The 22174-nt window shown below is 44.1% G+C and overlaps 1 protein-coding gene across 1 annotated transcript in view; it reads left to right on the forward strand.

The window, feature by feature from the left end:
* SETBP1 (SET binding protein 1) overlaps window positions 1-22174 on the forward strand; it is a 317156-nt gene that overhangs the window by 210154 nt on the left and 84828 nt on the right. Inside the window, exon 3 of the mRNA XM_012725788.1 lies at window positions 9630-13080. Coding sequence (XP_012581242.1) covers window positions 9630-13080 — 3451 coding nt within the window. The remainder of the gene's footprint in view (window positions 1-9629; window positions 13081-22174) is intronic.

Raw genomic sequence — 22174 nt, forward strand, 5'->3', positions numbered from 1 at the left:
TTCCATTCAGTATAACAAGAAAACTCCTAGTTTTATAGTTTGTGTTGTTTTGAAGTATTTAGTATATTTTGGAATAATGTTATTACTGATACTGTTAAATTAAATCTGTCATGTTACTGTGTTTTTTTCTCATCTATATTCATTCTTTTTTCTCCTTTCTGTAATTTTCGTTTAAGCAAGCTTATTTTTTCTTTCTAGTATTTTAATGTGTTTTTATTGGCATTTTAGGTATTCCACTGTGGTTTCCTTTTTGTGATTTCTCTAGAAATTTCAATATGCACCCTTAGTATGATCTACTGTAAGCTAGTAGTATTTTCTTCAAATAAAAGAACATTACCAGTATTTACTTCAAAAATTTCCCTTTTTTTCTACTTTATTATTATTATAGATGTATAATCTCTGTGTTCCACCAATATTTTAGCTTTAAGTAGTTAGTTGCCTTTTGAAGGTCTTAAGACCAAAATACATATTGTATATATGCCCTTATATTTACTACCTCCAGAATTCGTTCATTCATGTAGATTTCCCATTAGCCTAAAGAACTTCTACATTTCTTGTCATTCAGTTCTTTCCAAAATGAACTCGCTGTTCTTACATATCTAAAGCCATCTTTATTTCGTATTCATTTTTGAAGAATATTTTCATGGGACATAAAAATTTAAGTTGACTATATTTTCCAGTATCTTAAAGATGCTATTTCCTTCTGGCTTAATTTTAATTGTTAAGCCAGACATTATTTTTGTCTCTGTTTCCCCCCAAATAAATGTGTTTTACTTAACTGTCTTTAAAAAGTGTTCTATCTTTAGTTTTCATCAGTGTGTTTAGTGTGCCTAGATATGGTTTGTATGTGTGTACTGTGTTGGGCTTTGTGGACCTTCTTAGCATTGAGTCCTCATGTGCTATTCTCTAGCCTCTACTAGCATTCTAAACACCTCTCAATATGTTAAACCACTTGACATTGTTCATAGGTCACTAAAGTGCTGTTTTTGTTTTTGTTTTTTGTATTTCTCTACACCTCTCAGTCTGGGTAACTTTACTGTCTTCGCATCATGGACACTAAACTTTTCTTCTGCAGTATCCTTTAAGTTGTTAAGCCCGTGCAGTAAATTTTTCATTTCACATATATTTTTCACAGATATGGAATTGTTATTAGGTTATTTTGTAATAATTACCGCACCATCAGTTATGCCCATCTTTGCCTTTAAATATTTTCATAAAGACTATTTTGAGGTCTACTCTCCTGGTTATGGGCCACCTTTGCTTTTTTTCTGCTTATCTGATAAATTTTATTGTGTACTGTATATTGTAGGTAATAAATCATAGAGATTCTGGGCTTGTTGCTTTTCATTAAAGAGTGACTTCTGTTTTGATAGATTGTTAATTTTCTGGCAAATTAACTTTATCCTATTTTCTTCTTCTTAGATTTTGCTAGGATATACTAGTGCAGCTATATTCTCCAACTAGAGCAAGCCTCTTTCTAAAGAGTACCATTTCTGGGACTAAGTTGAATGCCTCAGATATATACAAAGTCCTCCCCACGCTGGCTAGTCAGAAATAGCCACTATTGTTGAGTATTTCATGGTTTCAGACTCTATGTTCGGTTTATGGCTCCCAGTAGCTGATACCTGTTAGGCCTCATGGGTTGTTTCTTCAAGTATAGATTAAAACTTGACCAAGGACATAAGGGATCCCTATTAAGACTTCTAGAATTTCTTTTCTATATAATTCCTTCATTTCAGATACCCTGTACCCCAAATTCCATTCTCCCCAATATCTGATCTGTATTTCTTCCACTCATTGACATCAAAGCTCTCTGAGTTTCATTTTCTTTCTTGTGTCCAGGCTTAGAAAGTTCTCTAGGAAAAAATCTAGGGATAGTATGGCGTCTTGGGAGTTTCTGTTCTCTCTAGAATCACATCTGTATCATCTACTATCCATTTTCTGATAACAATTTCTTCATATCTTTTGTTCAGTTTTATATTTGTTCCCATAGAAAGGTTAGGTTTCATATCTATTTTTACCATTGTGGTTGGATCCAAGCCAGTGATTACTTTTAATTATGTGCAATTATTATATACTCAAGGAAATGTATGATAAGGGCCTCTATCTTTGCATGAACTATTACCATCCCCCAGTAAATAGGGTGCTTTAGTATCACTCATGACCCCCAAATAGCAAATTAGAAATGGACCCTCTAGCAACTACATCAAGGTGACGTCCCAAGGTAATTGATGTGATAGGACATGAAGTTACATGTATTGCATTCTTTAAAAAGATTTATTTATTTATTTAGGAATACAGAATGGGGGTGCAGGCCAGAGGTGCTGGGTCAGTGAGAGGATTCACCAGAGACAAAGGTGGGGAGCAGAACAGGCTAACTGATGAAGTACACTGCTGAGGGGAGCAGCAGGCTGGTCAGGAGAGGTCTGCTGCGCCATGTGGATCACCTCTGGGGCGGGAATTGAATGCATGCTGAAGTGGCCTTAGCTTCTTAGTCTTGTGCTTTTAACCCGCTGCGCCACCAGGGAGGGCCCGTATTGCAGTTTTTTTAAATTTGGAATCAGGTAGCTTTTCTCCGGCCCATTTTCCTAATGTGTCCATGTTGCTAAAACAGAAAACTATAGTCCGGGTGACTTGTAACCAGAAATGTATTGCTCCCAGAGCCTGGAAGCCTATGATCAAGGTGTCAGCAGATCCAGTGGACCTGCTCCTGCCTTCATGGACAGCCAGCCATCTTCTTCCTGTGTCCTTAGATGGTGAAGGTCAGCAATCTGTTTGGCGTGACTTTCATTATAAGAACGTTAATGCCCTTCATGAGGGATCAACCCTCATGACCTGTCATTTCCCAAAGTCCCCACTTTCTAATACCATCACATTGCAGTTTAGCATTTCAAATTATGAATTTTGAAAAGATACAGACATGCAACCTATAAGATTTGTGGAATCAGAGGATCATAAAATCATGGTTCAAATAAGGAGCTTGGTGGCTCTGTGCCTGTTATTAGCAAATTCAGGAATGAACTGAGTGAGGAGAGATACTTTGAGGACCAGGCTATTGGAAGCTGGCATGTGATTTCTCCGGTGTATGGCCTAGTTGGTCATTTTCAAATTCTTTCTTTGAATGACAGAATTACTCTTACTACCATCCCTCTCTTAAATAATTCACCAGCCCCTGTTCTATTGGAAATTAAAAGAATGGTCTGGAGTTTCTTTCTTGCTTCATCCACTGGCTATAGTTCAAGACTATCTTTATAAAATACTCGTGCTCTGTCAAACACATTTGAAAATCTCTGGAATAAAACATCTCTCCTGATATCATCAGAAACTCTCCCTAACCCAGATCTCTGTGTTTGACATAACCTAGTGTTTCTCAACTCTTTCTGCTCATTGAGATAATGAAAAAAAGTACTAGTCTTCAGACCCTACCTCTAGAAAATTGGCTCAGCTTGTCCGGATGAGACCCCAGAATGGTGTTCTTCACAAAGCTTCCCGAATGATTCCAATGTAGAGTTAGCACTGGGAACCTTTAATCAGACAGTGTGAGGTTGCACTCCTTGTCTCCCACACTCACCTCATGCTCAGACTTGAGCATTTGCTTCCAGGCTCAGAGATGGAATGGCAGGATTCTCCAGAGCTCTGGGGATTTACCTGAGTGACTTTGGGAAGCACAAATGTAGGGTGAGAGTTCATGAACACCTGCATGCCTAGTCCTTTCTGCAAAGACCATGCCCTCACCCATAACATACCACTGAATCTTCTATCCAGCTCATTTCGCAGTGGACTGGGGATGCCTAACCAGGGGGTCTTGCTTGAAGTTTGTACTATGAAAATTACAAAAGAGTTCAGAGAGCAAAATAGGAATGCTCACTGGTGCCAAATTGCATATCCTAACAGGTCTGTGGTGGGTTTTGCTCTGTAAACTTGCCACCAAAATGTGCTGCAAATGTCATAGCAACCATAGAAGAACCCCTCCCAAAGGAATGGTGGTTAGAGCATTAGAACAGTCATTTAAAAACTAGATTGTGCATCAGAAAGATCTGGGGAGCATCGCAAATGCACATCCCTGGATCCCACCCTGGGTGCTTACAAGCTAATAAATCTTCAGTAAAACCCAGGAATCTGTATTAATAACCACTAACTCAGATGATTCTGATAAGTGACCCAGGACTACGTCTTGAGAAGCACCAGGTACCAACTTACGAGCTAAAGTTCCCCCTCATTCCCTTACACCCCAAGCATATTTTATTGCTTCTGTGAAGCAAAAGATCTCACAAACAGTGAGATCTTAAATTGAAATGATTGGTGTCAGCAAAAAGTAGCACAAACACAGCTAACCCAAAAGAGAAGTTTATCTCCCAGAAAGTCACGCTTGATTTTTGATGAGTTATATGAGTTTTCTCAGAACCAAAAAGCCATGTTGTCCTCTCATTGTGGCGAGTCTTACTTTAGATAAGCCTGAGATAAGCTTAGGTGAGTACATTTTTTTCCCATTTTTTGGAGCTTTTAAGTCATTATGCAGTGATCTAGTGCTTATTTTAAAAAATTAGATAAAAAGTAAATGCTTTTTAAAATGAAATCTGACTTGTGCAAAATTCAAGTGAATATGATTTACACTTCAGTTGTGGGAAAGGAGATCGTTGGCTACTTTACAAAAGAGTTGTCCTCACCCCAGAAGAACTTGCTTCCATAAGTACACTTTGGGACAGAAATCTGTCTCACGTTTTCAAAACGGTGTTTCATTGCCCAACATTTGGCTTACCCTCGGTGCGCTTATAAAAGCAAGCCATTCCTTCCATGGGCTTGCTTCATATTAACTCCTTGAGGGGAGGCAGAGGTGAAGTCTAGAGATGTTTGGCATTAAAAGTGTTCCACATGAATATTAAGCTCTAAGTACACCATCAGTGACTGTTCTTTCATTTGCTAACCATTTTCAGAGTTAGGGTGGTGTAAAGGCCTTTAAAGATTCAGAACTTATCCCCCAGAAGAACTCACCATCTAAAGGGAAATGGAAGCCTCACTTACATGGGTTAGTAAAGACCTTCTTCCGAGATCCCCACAAGGAGTTCTAGCCCCAGACCCCCCCAAGAAGGGTGGAGGGGAGCAGGTACTTCTGTCTTCTCCCAGCTTGCCCCAGCCTTGAGCTAGCAACCTATTTTGCCAGTCTATCTATGTCTCAGTGGAATAAGTGCTCAATTCTCAGTGAAGGACATATTGGAACTGACAGCCTCGCCATTGTGTATGTAATATGTCATGGCTGACAGATGAAGAAATGGGATTTCATGAAATTCAACGGGATATAGCCATCAGCTAAGCCTGTTCTCCAGACCCCTTGGAAAGCGCTGCTTTTAGTCCTCTTTGCCCCTTCACGGCAGCCATCAGCCATGGACTGCAGGGTGGAAAGCACCACTTCCCCTATTACTCCTGATCCTTTGTTGTGCTTTCCTTTTGTCCACCCTGCCCTTTGATTGCAGAGCTCTCCCAGCAGGGCAAACTGCCGGGAAAGGGTAGAAACAATGGGATCAGGCAGGGTCCAGATGGAGGCACTGGGATCCAGGCACGCTTAACTGCATTACTTTCAGCTGGCCTGCCCTGTCTGTAAGGGAGCGGCTCCACCTTTCAATTGCCTGAGTGAAATCCACCCTCCTGCTGGTCACGTGGTCTTCCCCCAAAGGCAGAGTTAATTGGAAAGTGAAACAATTAACAAGAGGTGGGGGAGGACTAACAGTAAAAATGGCTTTGAAGGGGAGTTAACTTGCAAGCGTCTTTAGTCTTAAGTATCTGGGAAGGATTTTTTTGTTCAACATTAATGCATCTGAGTGCTTCAATTTCATTATGAGCCATTATCCAGGGAATGATTGACAGTTTATTGTCTTTTGTGTGCAACCATATATTTTGTCACGGTAATAGGCATCCCAAACATTATTTTGTATATTCATTCGACAAACATTTATTGAAACTTCCTGGGTGGTTTGCTTTTTAGTAGGCATTAGGGATAAGAAAATAAATGCGCACATCTCTGACCTCAGCATACTTAGCTTCTAGGAGAGAAAGACAGAAAAGTATGCAAATAAATTGCACATAAGGATTGTGAGAGATGTCTTCATGAGACACAGTGGTGCATGCAGGAGGGAGAGCATCAAAAATTAGTTTGGAGGAGATGACTATTTGCAAACAATGTGTCACAATATTCAAGTCATTAATCTTACTATTGACAAACTGATAGATCTTTAGTAAAATATATGCTTTTTTTTTTAACTCATTAACTACTTACTGAGTGCCTACTATTTGCCAGGTTTTGTGCTTGGTGGCTCTGTTACAGTGTTTATAAGTTAGAAAGGGAAGCAGATATTAATTCAACTAGCACACAGATCAAATATAAAATTAAAACTATGATGACTACAAAGAGGAGAGAAATGGTTTCATGAAAACTTAGAAGCGCTTCTTTAACATAGAGGATGGAGCTAAGGTTGGCTCATTAAGGACTCTGTGCGGTGCCAAGAATAAGAGGGGGGCAATAGCAGAAAGGTGGTGGGAATCAGAGGCCGAAGGTCCAGTCCTTGCTTCACCATGAGGCCCATCTGTGGATTTCAGTACTCAGGTTTGGAAAAATGGAAAGGGAGAGGAAGGTGCACAGGGGGGGCTTATAGCCCCCCTTGGTCCAAAGCAGTAGCCTAAACCTTTTGTCCCACTGTAATTTTTTTTTAAGATTTATTTATTTATGCATACAGAGCTGAGGTACAGGCTAGAAGTGCAGGGCTGGTGAGAGGATTCACCAGAGACAGAATAGGGAGAACAGACCGACTGACGAAGACCACTGCTGAGGGCAGCAGCGGGCGGGCCAGGAGAGGTCTGCCGCGCCATGCGGGTCACCTCTGGGGCGGGCATGGAACTCATGCTGAAGTGGATTTAGTTTCTCAGTGCTGTGCTTCAACCTGCTGTGCCAACAGGGAGGGCCCGCACTGTAATTTTTTATGAGCCCCACAATTCACTCTAAAATGTTTTTTTTTAAAGATTTATTTATTTATTCATACAGAACTGGGGTATAGGCCAGAGATCCGGAGGGTGAGAGGATTCACCAGGAACAGAGTGGGGAGCAGAACAGGCAGATCGACGAAGCACACTGCTGAGGGGAGCAGCGAGCGGGTCAGAAGAGGTCTGCCACGCCATGTGGTCACCTCCGGGGCAGGCGGGAATCGAACTCATGCAGAAGTGGTTTAAGCTTCTTTGTGCAGTGCTTTAACCCGCTGCGCCACCAGGGAGGGCCCTCTAAAATGTTCTTATATGAGTAATTAACTACATTATCACACCAAGCAATAGAAAGTTTTGTGCCCACATCCTGTTCTAGACTAGATATATAGACACTCTGTGACTATATATCTAGTACCAACCAACACACAAAGCATATGTGATGAATCAACAAAACCCCGATTCATAAATGATCAGTAAGTAGCATTTACGATTTTATGTTGTGAATACGATTTCTGTGTTTTCACCAAAGGTAGGATAGCCACCTGTATCCACAGCCGTAATGCCTCATAGATGAGCTCAAGTAGCAGGATTCATTTTCAAATTGTTCATGATGGTGGTATCTCTAAACTGTATGATGAAGAAAAAATTAGATCATCTTTTTTTCTTAGTTTTCTACAGGGTACTCCCAGGGTTTGCTTGCGAAGACTCTCTCATGATACTTTAAAAATATAGTTCAATATTTGGAAGTATAAACGGGATTTCATAAAATCACAGAGGCAGAAAACCACTCTAGGGATTTCAGGAACTAGTGTAGAGGAAACCCTAGTTGTGTTTTACCACACTAAATTTCACCCATAATGCTTTCTGCCATCTGTGTTTTAACTTTAAGAGGGGTTGTAAGAAATGTTTTCTAGTAAAGTATAAGTCCTAAAGCAGCAATAGCAAAGAGAGCTTAATGATAGATTTGATATATGGATAGATGAATGAATGAATGGACAGGTAGGGAGGTAGGTAAGTAGATGTAGATAGACAGCAGAGGCCTAGACAGACAGACATGAATTCCAGGTTTAAAATTCCTCAATTCAGGCCCTCCCTGGTGGCGCAGCGGATTAAAGCACAGCACTAAGAAGCTAAAGCCACTTCAACAAGAGTTAGATCCCCTCCTGCCCCAGAGGTGACCACATGGCGAGGCAGACCTCTCCTGACCCTCCCGTTGCTCCCCTCAGCAGTGTACTTCATCGATCTGCCTGGTCTGAACCCCACTCTGTCACTGGTGAATCCTCTCACCCTCCGCAACTCAGGCCTGTACCCCAGTTGTATATGAATAAATAAATAAATCTTTAAAAAAAAAATTCCTCAATTCACTAAGCATTGCAATCGTCATTTACTTTTCGGCGTGGTCATTATCCAAAGTTTTCTTTAACTTTCTAATTTTTTTTTTCTACTTTAACCAACCTTATGATAATGCATCCTATAAATGTACTACTCTATGTATAAAACAGCTCTGAGGAATGCCTCTTTGTGCTGCTAGCATGGTTGAAAATCTACCTGAAACGCTGCGAGCGAATATACTAAAACAGTTTTACTGTGTCAGGGCATTGTGTCCACTGGCTAGCCCCTTTGTGATGTTACGACCACGGTTGTGCTGTGCCTCCAGCACAGGTCCTGCCTGTCCTTAACTGGAGTCAGTCCAAGGGAGGTTCTAAAATCTGGAGGTAGCCAGCTAACATCAGTGTACATGAAGCAACAGCCAAGAGTTCAGAGCAGTGACCTTGAACGACGATGATTTTTTTTTCTGGCACCTTTATCCAGGACACTGAAGGTTCCTTTTGCAAGTATCCAAGCGCTCCTAAGAGAGCAGAAAATACCTAGTGTAGGATTAAGGCGTCCTTAGCAGGCTGACTCACAAGCAACACCACTCTGGAATTGGCAAAGACTTGAAGTCTCAGGACAGTTCTCAAGTGTTTCTTCCTTCTTCCATTTCTTTTCCATGACTCTGACTAGCCCACTTGCTCCTACACAGTCTTCATGCTCCCCGCTTAACTCCTCACCCCATGCTGTTTTTCCTTGTTGCAGTAGTTCCTAATGAGCTACTTGCTTGAGTTCAGAGATGTTGAACGCCGGGGTCAAGTACAAACAGAAATAAGCTGCAGTAGAGGAAGCAAGGGCAAGACATGTGTTTGAGGAGAAGCAGGGACAGAAATAAAAAGCAAAAGAATGCTAGGAGTCAGGAATGCTTGGCGTCAGGAAGTGCAGATTTTGCTCCTGGGCTCTGCCACCTTGGGTGGGACTCTCTTTTGTTCAAGTTTCCGTTTTCTCACTTGTAAAATATAGGCACTGGGCTGAGGGACCTTCAGTACCCCTCCTCTCCCTAAACAGTTCTTATTGTTAGATTTCATCAAGCCAAGATAAGTCAAGACTCCTGTTATTCTTGGGGGGGAGGGTAGGTATTAACGGGGTGGAAGGACAGTAATTAAAGATCCTTATTAATGCTCAGAACCAGAGCAATATATTTTTGCTACTGCAATTGAGAAAGCCCCTGTAAAGCATTGTAGAATTAAAGACAGCTCTTTCCAACTTTCAAATAATTTAACCTTTTAACATTAAACAGCTCCAACATGCTCATCGTTGTTTCTTTCTCCCTCTCCACCCCCCCTTAGGCTTACGAGCGGCCACAGAAACACTCAGCTCTCCATTATGACCCACAGGACTTCACCGGTGACACCTTAAAACCAAAGCACCAGCAAAAAAGCAGCAGCCAGAATCACATGGACTGGTCCACCAACTCTGATAGTGGAGTTGCCACTCAGAATTGCTTCATCAGTCCAGACTCTGGCAGAGAAACTGCAAGCACCAGCAAGATCCCAGCTCTTGAGCCCGTGGCTTCCTTCTCAAAAGCCCAGGGTAAGAAAGGCAGTGCAGGAAGCACGTGGAGCCAGTTGTCTAGCAGCAGTAAAGATCTGCTCTTGGGAGCTGTGGTTCCATCCCCCAGCAACCACAGCTCGCCAGCCCCACCCAGCAGCTCTGCCGAGTGCAGTGGGCATCAGCCCTTGGTAGATCAAGATGGAGGGGGCGCAAAGGAGCCCCTGGAAACACCTACTATAAGCAGCAAGAAAAAGTCCAGTAAAAAAGATGTGATAAGTCAAACCATACCAAACACAGACCTGGATTGGGTCAAGAATGCGCAGAAAGCATTTGACATTGCAGAAGGGAAAAGAGACAACTACTCTGCAGATAATGTCCAAGAGGCATCGCCAGCCAGGCAGAACGTGAGTGCCGTGAGTAATCCCGAAAATGACTCCAGTCATGTCCGGATCACTATTCCTATCAAGGCACCCTGTCTAGACCCAAGCAGCCATAAGAGGAAAAAGCGACAGTCCATCAAAGCCGTGGTGGAAAAGATCATGCCAGAGAAAGCCCTGGCTTCTGGAATCTCCATGAGCAGTGAAGTAGTTAGCAGGCTACTCTCCAACCCTGAAGGAAATAAGAAAGACCCCCGTGTTCCTAAGCTGGGGAAAATGATAGAGAACGAGACCCCCTCAGTTGGTCTTGAAACCAATGGAAATGCTGAGAAGGTTGTTCCCGGAGGTATGTCTAAGCCTCGGAAGCCGCCCTTGGTCATGACGCCTCCAACACGCACAGATCACTCGCCGTCGAGAAAGCTGCCCGAAATCCAGCATCCAAAATTCGCTGCAAAACGGCGGTGGACGTGCAGCAAACCAAAGCCCACCAGTATGCTTCGGGAGGCCGTCATGGCCACTTCCGACAAGCTCATGGTTGAACCGCCGTCCGCTTACCCCATCACCCCATCCAGCCCTCTGTACACCAACACAGACAGTCTTACTGTGATCACGCCAGTCAAAAAGAAGCGGGGACGACCAAAGAAGCAGCCTTTGCTCACAGTTGAGACCATTCATGAGGGGACTTCCACCAGCCCGGTCAGCCCCATCAGCCGGGAGTTTCCTGGCACCAAGAAAAGAAAGAGACGACGCAGTTTAGCTAAGTTGGCCCAGCTGGTGCCCGGTGAGGACAAACCCATGAGCGAGATGAAGTTTCACAAAAAAGTTGGAAAGCTTGGGGTGTTGGATAAGAAGACCATCAAAACTATCAATAAGATGAAAACCCTCAAGAGGAAGAATATCTTGAATCAGATCTTGTCCTGCTCCAGCAACATCGCTCTGAAGGCGAAAGCTCCTCCAGAAACCAGCCCTGGAGCAGCGGCCATCGAGAGCAAGCTGGGCAAGCAGATTAATGTCAGCAAGAGAGGAACCATCTACATTGGCAAGAAGCGGGGCAGGAAGCCAAGGGCAGAGCTGCCACCCCCATCCGAAGACCCCAAAACAGCCATCAAGCACCCAAGGCCTGTCTCTAGCCAGCCGGATGTTCCAGCCGTGCCTTCCAACTTTCAGTCACTTGTGGCATCTTCACCAGCAGCTATGCACCCACTCTCCACGCAGTTAGGTGGGTCCAACGGCAACCTGAGCCCCGCCAGCACTGAAACCAACTTTTCAGAGTTGAAAACGATGCCAAATCTCCAGCCCATCAGTGCTCTTCCAACCAAAACCCAAAAGGGAATCCACAGTGGAACCTGGAAGCTGTCTCCACCCAGACTGATGGCCAACTCACCTTCACACCTTTGCGAGATTGGGTCGCTCAAGGAAATCACGCTGTCCCCTGTGAGTGAGTCGCACAGCGAGGAGACCATCCCGAGTGACAGTGGCATTGGGACGGACAACAACAGCACGTCTGACCAAGCAGAGAAGAGCTCAGAATCCCGACGCAGGTACTCTTTTGATTTCTGCTCCCTGGACAACCCGGAGGCCATTCCGTCTGACACCAGCACAAAGAACCGGCATGGCCACCGGCAGAAGCATCTCATTGTGGACAACTTTCTGGCCCACGAAAGCCTCAAGAAGCCAAAGCACAAGAGGAAACGGAAAAGCCTGCAAAACCGCGATGATCTCCAGTTTCTGGCGGACCTGGAAGAGCTCATCACCAAGTTCCAGGTGTTCAGGATCTCCCACCGGAGCTACACCTTTTACCATGAGAATCCGTATCCCAGCATTTTTCGGATTAATTTTGACCACTACTACCCGGTGCCATATATCCAGTATGACCCGTTGCTCTATCTTCGTAGGACTTCAGACTTGAAGTCAAAGAAGAAGCGTGGTAGGCCTGCAAAAACCAATGACACCATGACAAAGGTGCCTTTTTTACAAGGGTTCAGCTACCCTATTCCCAGTGGAAGTTACTATGCACCCTATGGAATGCCTTACACGTCAATGCCTATGATGAACCTTGGTTATTACAGTCAGTACCCAGCTCCTTTGTACCTGTCGCACACGCTGGGAGCAGCTTCCCCGTTCATGAGGCCGACTGTGCCGCCACCTCAGTTCCACACCAGCTCCCACGTGAAGATGTCTGGTGCAGCGAAGCATAAAGCCAAGCATGCAGTGCACCTGCAGGGACCTGTAGGCATGAGCCTCGGTGACATGCAGCCATCCCTGAACCCTCCCAAGGTGAGCAGCGCCAGTCTGTCTGGCGGTCGGCTCCACAAGAGGAAACACAAACACAAGCATAAGCACAAGGAAGACCGAATCCTGGGGACCCACGACAACCTGAGCGGTCTCTTCGCAGGCAAAGCCACGGGCTTTTCCAGCCACCTCCTGAGCGAGCGACTGAGTGGCGCAGACAAAGAACTCCCGTTGGTGAGTGAGAAGAACAAGCATAAGGAAAAGCAGAAGCACCAGCACAGCGAAGCCGGCCACAAAGCTTCGAAGAACAACTTTGAGGTGGACACCCTGTCTACGCTGTCCCTTTCTGATGCCCAGCACTGGACGCAGGCCAAGGACAAAGGGGACTTGGGCGCTGAGCCTGCAGACTCATGCACAAAGAGGTACTCCGGCAGTGGGGGCGACGGTGGCAGCACAAGACCCGAGAGCCTGGACATGTTCAGTGACATGAACCCTTCGAATGACAAGTGGGACAGTGACATGAGCGGGAGTAAACGGAGGAGCTATGAAGGCTTTGGGACGTACAGGGAGAAGGACCTCCAAGCCTTCAAGGTGAACCGCAAGGAGAGAAGCTCTTATGACTCCTCCCTGTCTCCAGGTAAGGCAAAGTTTTTCTTCAATGATTAGATGTGAATGATCTGATTTAATTGTGGGCTTGGCGCTTTAAGAAACTGCCATCTGCAGCCCAGTGCATTCACTAGTTTGCAAAGAGCGAGGCACCACATGATTATGGCTCTCCTTGCCTAGCTGAGTTTCCTGCTCATTTTTATACGTTCTGTGCACGGGAGTGGCTGTCTTCCCTCTCTCTTGCTGTCATTGCATGAGAACTGTGGTTTGAGACGCAGCCCGACAGCTGCCTAGAGGGTTCAGACGCAGCCCGACAGCTGCCTACACTACAGCCATTCTCAATCCATCGATGCTTATTATGACAGATGCCATTTTGGGTCCATCAGATATGATGGTATAGTCTGTTAGCTGAATAAAGCCTCTAAAACGCACTAGGAAAACCAGTAAGTTCACAAAATCATCAGAGACAAACAGAAATGAAGATCCAGTTTAGCTGATATGCTTTCTCCAGAAGTTCCACATCCTAGGTGGGATGCCTGTAGCAGAGATACTAGAAACCCAAGACCAATGAATCCAGAAACCCACCCACTGAAGGGGACACAGCCTGAGGGCATATTGACCTCTTTTTTTTTTCTTGGGCATTTAATAAGGCATCTGGGCAGGTCCCCATCTCCCCCTGCCCTCCCAAGCAAAGCCCTGATTCATCATTTTCCTGCAGGTAGTGGTGGGAGCTGGCTTACAGGTATTGTGAGCTTCATGCCCCACAGGGCCTTACCAAAGTAAGGTGTGTCTACTGGGAATGAGATTTGCCCACTAATCTCTAAACTGACATATAGGTTGCTACTGGAAAGGTCTCATTCCTGGTTGGTTACTGGCAGAACTTGCTGGCTGACCTCCCCACCCACATGAAGCTTCCATGCTGTGAAAGTCTCACACTTCTACTTCTCTGTCCCTTTGGCCTATCCACAGATCAGGTAGTGATAAGACTCAGATCACATAGATGATAAGGGCCCATAGCACAGAGCACTTATTTCCTAGAAAAAGAATAGAAACTCCTTTCCCAGAAATTGCAGAAGCTACAAGAATTTCTCATGCATCCGCTGCCCCCAAATAGTACAAAACTATCTGGCCAAAGCCTGGTATAAAAAGACTAATCATCTGTGTTTACAGCTTGGGTATAGCATTTCACCTGTGTTGATGAGATATACCCCTAGCTTGTCCTCTCCCTTTTCAGGGAGTCCATAATTAGTGAAAGCTTTCTGTTTATGAGGAATTAGGGACCTTTGCTAGACCAGCAGATTTCAGGAGGAAATGTGTTTATGAGTTAAAAGCCACTAAAAGACTGCCCCAAACTCCACTGGCTGTGAATTCTATAGTGGTAGATGTTCTCCTTGGTTCATGAAGAGACCAATTAGCAATCATGTCTCTTGCATTTGTGGAAGGTGATAAACGGCCCACATTTCATGTCTTCCTAAAGCGGATGTACTCATCTTTGCTTCCGCATTTCTCACCAGGTCTCATATTCTGTGCAAAACCTAACTTAAGCCCACCTGGACAGGAGTTACTAGGTTAAACATGAGAAATACTGCTGCTTTCTCTTTCCGCATGATAAAATTGATCCAGAGGATCAAAACTAGCCACAGACCGTGGATATTCTTATTTTCATATTTTCTTGGCACTGTGTCAGTAGAAAATAACGGTGGTGTGTTATTGCTAAGAACAAACCTACAGATAATAATTCTAATTTAAGAGCCCTGCAGAAGCTAAAAGCTGTCATTGTTGCTTGTTAGTTTTCCCAGCCGTCATGGGGGATGTTTCCGCGGGTGGACTGTATAGCTTGCTGCTGATTGAAGTTTCCCACCTTGGACTTCATCTCTGGTCACTTCATCTCCAAGGCATGAGTGTGAAGTCCCTACTCTGCTTCTCCATGTTTGTTTCTGTTTGCGTTCACACAGTACTCATTACTTTATTTAAAATTCTCCCTCTTCCTCCCTTGCCCCACCTACTTTCTTCCTTCTTACAATCAAAGAGAGATCAGCACGGTAAGAATAGCATGAAAGAATGCTGGAGTCAGCCTGGAGCAAAGTGGTAGGTCTCGCTCCTCTAAGGCAGTCTGTGTGACCTTAGGCGGGGCCTTTCCCTTCTGAGGTGCACGGTCTGCCCCATGTCTAACTCATGGGGCAGAATTCCTTCCGATGGTATGACTCAGTTCTTTAAGCCCCATCACAAATAATTCTCTAGTTTACACATCAGGACACAGACTCAGAGCAAGTGCCCTGCACAGGTCAGGTCTCTATCACTTTTGATTCTAAACCCAGGGCTTTGCCCACAGGTGGTGCTTGTCAGTCAACTAGTGAAGGTCAAGTTAGAACACAGGTGCTGGGAGCCAGCCAGGGCTCCTTTATTCTACCACCGCCTTTCCTTTCAGAATGCCACCCACTCTCTGACTCCATGTCTCCCCAGGCATCTGCAAGTGGCTATAGAGTGAGTGCGTACGAGAGTAACTAAGGAAGAGGACGCCCTTTTATTTGATACCTGGCCCGTGGGGAAAGTTCCCTTATGGCCTAACCTTTTCTAAATATCAGTTAGGAAACGTATCTATGGACAGGATTTCTACCCTGTGCTCGCTGAATACAGGTCTTTGAATTATTTTTGCCCTTGTGTCTATCCAGTTATTTTCTTTTCATTGTTTTAATGAGCCATGATTGCCTGTGCTTTGCCTGATGTCCCTGCTCATCTTACTGAATATTTTGCTGGTGCAGACCAGATTCTCCGTCTGTCTTTCCCTCTCGTCTAAGCCTTGACCTCTCCTTGTCTATACCCCAAATGTCCCCTCTATGTCCAAACCCCAAAGCATCAGGGGAAAATGTCTTTAGTAGATGTCAGAGTTTACTAAGACTTCCTGAAGCACGTTCACCTTTATAAGTACATTCCAGGGAATGCCAAGTTCCACTAGAAGAGGAGAGGCAGAAGGGATGAGGCTGAGGTGATTGGAGGCATTAAGATCTTCCAACAACTTTGAGTCAACATGTCAGTTGGAGTGAATGTTGGGGGTGACAACTGAAAATAAACATCAGTGCTCCCCACAGTTTCTCTCTTTCCATCTTTTCCTTCTCCACTCTGGATTCATTTCCTTGATGTCTTGATGTTCTATTTCACATGAGCTAGTCTTCTCTAAAAAAGATATGGCTTAAATATAGACATCATCCTTTAGCCCATTCAGGAGCAGATTTAGGAGCTGATCAAGAGAGGGCTTTGAATGCTCCCTGAAATCAGAGCTGATGTAAATGTAAGTCATTACAATTATGGAGCAAGGAACTAGAAACCCCATTTAGCAATAGCAGCAGTTGCACACCCCATTTCCTTTCCTTTTGAAAATCACTCATTCTCCATCCCTCTGGTCCAGTAGATGGATGCATTGTTCTTGTTAGCCCCTTACAACACACCTAAAGCTAAGAAGGCATGCAGATTCTTTGCCTTTTTTCTGTATTTTACCCCTGCTTTTTTGGTTTCAAAAAGCAATGGCTCTTTTGAGCTGTCTTTAAAATGTATACCATCTGCTAAATCTCCACTTTTAAAAATGCTTGCCTGGAGCCAAATAATGTATACATAGTGGACAGGTATAATCCACAGGTTATCAGAGTTAGATAAACACCCATTCGCCCTCATCCATGCCTCTCTCCCACCAGACATTACCTTCTCCTGCACTCTGACATGCAGGAGACTTCCAGAAGAGCAAATCTACTCCAATATGATGGCACGTCACCACAGTCAGGACGATGCCACGTCCTCTCAAAGCCAAGTTCGCATAAGGCAAAGGGAGAGGTCTGTAGTGTGAGAGATGTTTTTCCTGTTCAGACCACTTAGAAACAATTGTTGCATACTTTAACCTAAAATGATGCCAAGAATTTCAGATATCTTGACCACTGCCGTCCAGGATCCCATCAGATAGGGAAGAAACAGTGAGAAGAATAAATTGACATGTGTTACTACTTAGTCCACTGCAATTACTAGTCAAGGTAGCCCTTCTGAGTTCCTAAATGTCAGGCACTTTCCTCATGATGAATGGATGCTGAGAAGTAATCCTTAGCTCACCTCTCAGATATCAGAATCATGCTGTGCAGGTAGCTGGATTCCCTTGAGCTGGCTGATTCCTCCTCTGTTTGTGGCTTCCCTCCTGCCTTTTGCCAGCTCCTCATATCAGCACCGCGGGGCATTTTGGGAGGCAGTCTCTGCCGTCACTCACAGGCAGGAAATGGGTGTCCAAGCCAAAAAAAATACATAAACCTCCTCCATGCAGTCATCCAGGAGAGGGAATTAACCACAGAGAAGAAATGTCTTGAAAACTCTATTAAAAAAAAAAAAGCACATTTGTGAGAGAAACTTTCTGAAAATGGAATCAAAGGGAAAAGAGGACTCACAGGAGAAGGACATTAAGAAGAAGAGTAAAAAAGTGGAAGCTGATAAAATGCAGTCTTTCACCTTAATCCAAGTTCAGTTTTGGGTCATCCGGTGGGAGGAAATGAAAGATTAATTAGCTAATGGCTGCTGTGTGAGGGGGGATTATGGGTATCTGCCCCAGTCTTGTCTCCTGCACTAAAGAGCTTCCTCTTTTTGACTCTTAGTTTTTCCAAATGAAGCTATAATGATGAAGGTTCTGATAAGACCTCATTGTCTAGGACTCTTAAAGTATCAAATTTATACAATGGAATTTGAATACAAATGCACACATTCACACACACACACACACAACGAAAGCTAGGAAGAAAATGCCTTTTATTATTAGTCACATAGCTGTTCAGTGATGTTTCCAGACAAATCCTTCTAGTCCATATGTTAAATTGTTATTCAGCCCATTGTCCATCGTTCATCCTTGACTCCAGTCATTTCCCTTAGCAACTTGAGCTCACCTTTCCCAAGGGCGGAACTCCTGCTACATGACACCCACCAACAGATACACTCGCCCCTTGTGCAAGGGGAAGCCACCACCATCATCTTAGAAATAAGTTCAAGAACTAGCACAGCCAGTGCTAGGAGAGCAAATAGAGCAAGGTGGCATTTATATGTGGACTCGGACGTAAATGAATCCTAAAATACAGTATAAACATCTTCTTTTGCTAATAAGCACATTGAGACTTCAGGAGGTCAAGTGACATATCCAATGACACATATCTAACTGGTAGAAAAGCTCAGACTGGAACGCTTCACATCAGGAGAGGGGGGAGGAGAGAGAGCTAGAATAAAAGGAAAACTCCTGGGCAGGTGAGTTGTGGGAGAGATGTTAAGCTATATGTTTTCTTTTGCCATGGGCTGTTGTAAAAAGTAAGCATCTCTTTGACAATAATTTGGTTTCTAGCCTATCTCTGGGGACCCATGTTTGGGACTGGAAATAATCTTTGTGGGTTCTGATGGAAGTCATTTTTTTTTCCCTTCCTGTCTTACCAATTGCACATACTTATTTTATCGAGTCTCCCAAGATTTCCTCATAAGGTTTCCTTTTAGAAACCAGGAATTAATCAAATTAAATGTTGTGACCCATAACTTTCTGGCACTAAAAAAATGCATAGACTCACAGCATCTCTTTTGCTACATTGAAATCAGAAATCGTGCAATTCTACCTCTGGAACATGAACTCCCCTGGCCATTTATCTTCCCAGAGTTGGCAAACGTTCCCGTGTCCTGTTGGAAGTTTTTATTTATACTTCTGTGGCTTTGGAGAATTATGCAGATTCAGGTGTGGATGCAGAGAAGGTACAATTTCTACAGACTTGGCTCTGATACAGCACAGAGCCTTTCTTGGCAAGAGAAATCAGGAAAGCATGCTTTCCAAAGCTGACCTGTCACTGGGCAGAGATAAGCTTCTGGAGGGAGCCCCCAGATAATCATCTCTTCCCTCTACAAATTTGAGGACTGAATGAGTGTCAGGATTATGGCCAGGCTTGTACCAACATAGCACTTAGTATAAACTGGCTGAATTCAAGGGGTGGTGAAAAGTTTTGGGAACCATGGCTGGTAAGACTGAAAAATAATGTTGTGTTCACAAATGCACTGTGAGACGCGGTGCAACTAAAGATAATGAGAAGTCACTTTTTGAACAAGCAGAAGTCATGAAATTACCTAATTATACTTTCTTTCCCTTGACCTCCCCTTCCCCCAATTAGGGGTTGGGCAAGCCCACTCGTTCTTGGCATTCCTCATCAGTATGCAATTCCCCATTTCTCATTTGGTTGTGCCAACAATCCTGATATTCCTCCCTCCATTCTCCCCCCACCTCACTATATAAACACCTCCCCTGGCCCCACTATATAAGCATCATATAGCTTTCATTATCCACTCAGGTGTTTCAACTAAACAAATAGTGAGTCATCTCTTTCTTTTCCTTGCTTAGGTCACAAATGATTCCAATATGTTGACCCCCAAGCACTGAGAGAGTGGTAGCACATGATCGGTGTGATAAAAATTGGAGAGATAATCTGGTTGGTGTTTGAGGAGTTATGTTGTCAAGGCAGCAGTCGACAATACTACCCAAAGCTAGAGTGAGTGATTTACCACAGGAGAGAAATACAGGTGAAGGAAATATGGTGGACAGGATAACCCTGTTGCCCACCTTAAAGAGAAAGGCAGAATCAATGGGGATCAGGAAAAATGCAGAGAATGAATGACAGAAATGTTGGGGTGGATCCGGGGGTCCAGAAGGAATGGATGGAAGCAGAAAGGGATGTCCACTAGGGCAAGAAACTGCAGAGCGTCTGTGGAAGATGAGGAGAGGTGAGAACATGTATGAAAATATTGGGTTCCGGAAGACAACAGAAACATTAAAATGACGATTTAGTGCTTTAATAGTCTGTTTTCCAAGTCCAGATGGTAAGGAGTTAATGAGTAAGTGAATGATGAGAAAATGGGGCTGCAGGTGCAGAAAACAAAACTTTATTGTGGTTCTAACCACACTCTGGCTTCTAAGGAGACTTTGTTTCCGGAGTCAGTCCTTGAAGGAAATTGACACATCGATTAACAGTACATCTTAAGTCTAAGGTGCCACAGTTTGGAGGCATAAAAACTGTTCCAGAACCCTGTATGTTATGTCATCCAGCCTCCCTGGGAAAGCCGGGCATAGAAATACATAAAGGGCTTTGAAAAAGAGGTTAGATTCTAAACCGGGTCTCTCTTTTCTTCCCCACAGACACACAGGCACTTCATTTTTTGGTCATGGCAGTGGCTGTTTAAAGCTTCTGTAAAGCCCTCTCATGATGCTGTGAGTGTTAACTATGCTGCTGTGAATGCATGGAAGAATAGCCCAAGTTCTCACAAGTTCTGGTTAATGGATATTTTATTGAATATTAACTATGTGCTAAGTATTTCAGACTGAAGTCCAATTGTTAGTCTTCCAGAGGTCTTTACTACTTTGTGAAATAAAATATATATGCCTGTGCATAAAGGGCTTACATTCTCAAGAGTGCCTGGGAACTCTTCAGTTACTTAACATATTACACAGTCCCAGGGGCAGTTAGAGAGACCAGAAGAAAAGAAAAGGCAAGGATGACCCCTAACCTCGGGCTCCCAATAGAAAACTGAAAAGACACTAAGATAATACACAGAGACCAAATCTTATTGGTGCTAATGATGGTACCCTGAAGGGTCCAGGGTCAGGAAGGAGAACAATAAGAAGTCTTGGAGCTGGCCCTTAGGAGGGCTGTGTCATGAATGAGTATGGCAGCTGCTGGGAAAAGAGGTGCAGGTGAAGGTAGTGAGGGGTCACAGGAAGGCACCAGTTAGATGACAACTCGCAGTGGGTGGGCATGGATTATTAAGCGTAGCTATCATGCGGAGTTTGTGGGGCCGCATCCTGGAGAGGAACACAGTGACATTATGGGATGCTGGGGCTGACGGGCATTGAATTGGTGCTAGGTGCTGGGTGAGGTAAAGTACTAGGAGACACACCTGTCCTCAAAGACTTTGTAAAGCTACACGAGTCAGGTGATGGATGTCAACACCTATACAATTAGAGAAACTAATGAGAGTCCACACGTTTAGTGAACAGAGATAGAAATCCACCCTACCGGGAAAAAAGGACCCATAAAATAACGTTCAGGGTGATAAGTTATGTGATGTAAAAAGCAGGTTGATCCTGCCCTAGTATACAGGATTCAGAACAAGATAGATAAAAACAGGGCACTAGGGTGGGGAGGGCATTGACAGGGTACAGCCAGCTGCCCAGAGTTGCTTCTGCTGTGGTTCTCCTGCTTCAGTGAGGGACTAGGGAGACTGAGAAGGTGACCATGAGTCACGAGGAGTCAGGGCTCCCCTTGTGGAGGAAGGATCTGAGGAAGCAGCTTACAAAGCGTTACCTGAGGCTACATGCTGGCCTTCCCTCATATCTGAAGAGGCTCAAAGCACAGTTTCTGACTTTTTTTTTGATCTTCAAAATCCACTGAGGTCTGCAGATAGGTGTTGCCCTTCCTCTTATTGGGCAAGGAAGTCAAACCCCAGAGGGTTAAAGTCTCGGTCCAAAGTCATCGAATCACTTTGGCACCAAAATAGTGCTGGAGCCAGGTTTCCTGACATTTCTCCTCATCTCCGTCCTTACCCTTTCTTGTCTCTGAAGCCTCTGGCAAGGTCAGTGGTATGACTCAGCATCTGGGTTATCCCTGAAGAACCCTTGCCAGTGGATTAAATAGTGGAGCCGAGAATAAGGTGCTAGCTAACAAGCAGTTCGGTGTTTGCTAAAATTAGTTTTTTTTTTTTTTTTTTTTTAATACAAAGGGAGCTCTTTTGATCCACTTATTCAAGCCCAGGGGCTGAGGTCAGTTCTGTGGGCTTTCATCTCACCTGGGGAACAGAGAGCTTGTCCCCCTACCAAGCCTGGATATCCTGAGGGTCACGAAGGAGAAGCCAAGGGAACTGTTTCTAGTCATCAAGTCACAATACACCAAAATGAATATTTTTTTGTTTTTTTTTTTTTAACATAACCTCTCATTTGGAGGTACAGGTTCACACCTCTTCAGATGTAGGTGGTCATGCCACACCCATCCCCAGGGCAGTTCCCCCCTTTGATCCCTACTCCCTCTCTACCTCTGGTAGTCTCAAATCTAGTCAGATTGCTAGAGAGGGGTTCCTTTGGGTTGTTT

The sequence above is a fragment of the Condylura cristata genome, unplaced genomic scaffold, assembly GCF_000260355.1.
Source record: "Condylura cristata isolate star-nosed mole 26May11 unplaced genomic scaffold, ConCri1.0 scaffold00016, whole genome shotgun sequence".
Lineage (NCBI taxonomy): Eukaryota > Metazoa > Chordata > Mammalia > Eulipotyphla > Talpidae > Condylura > Condylura cristata.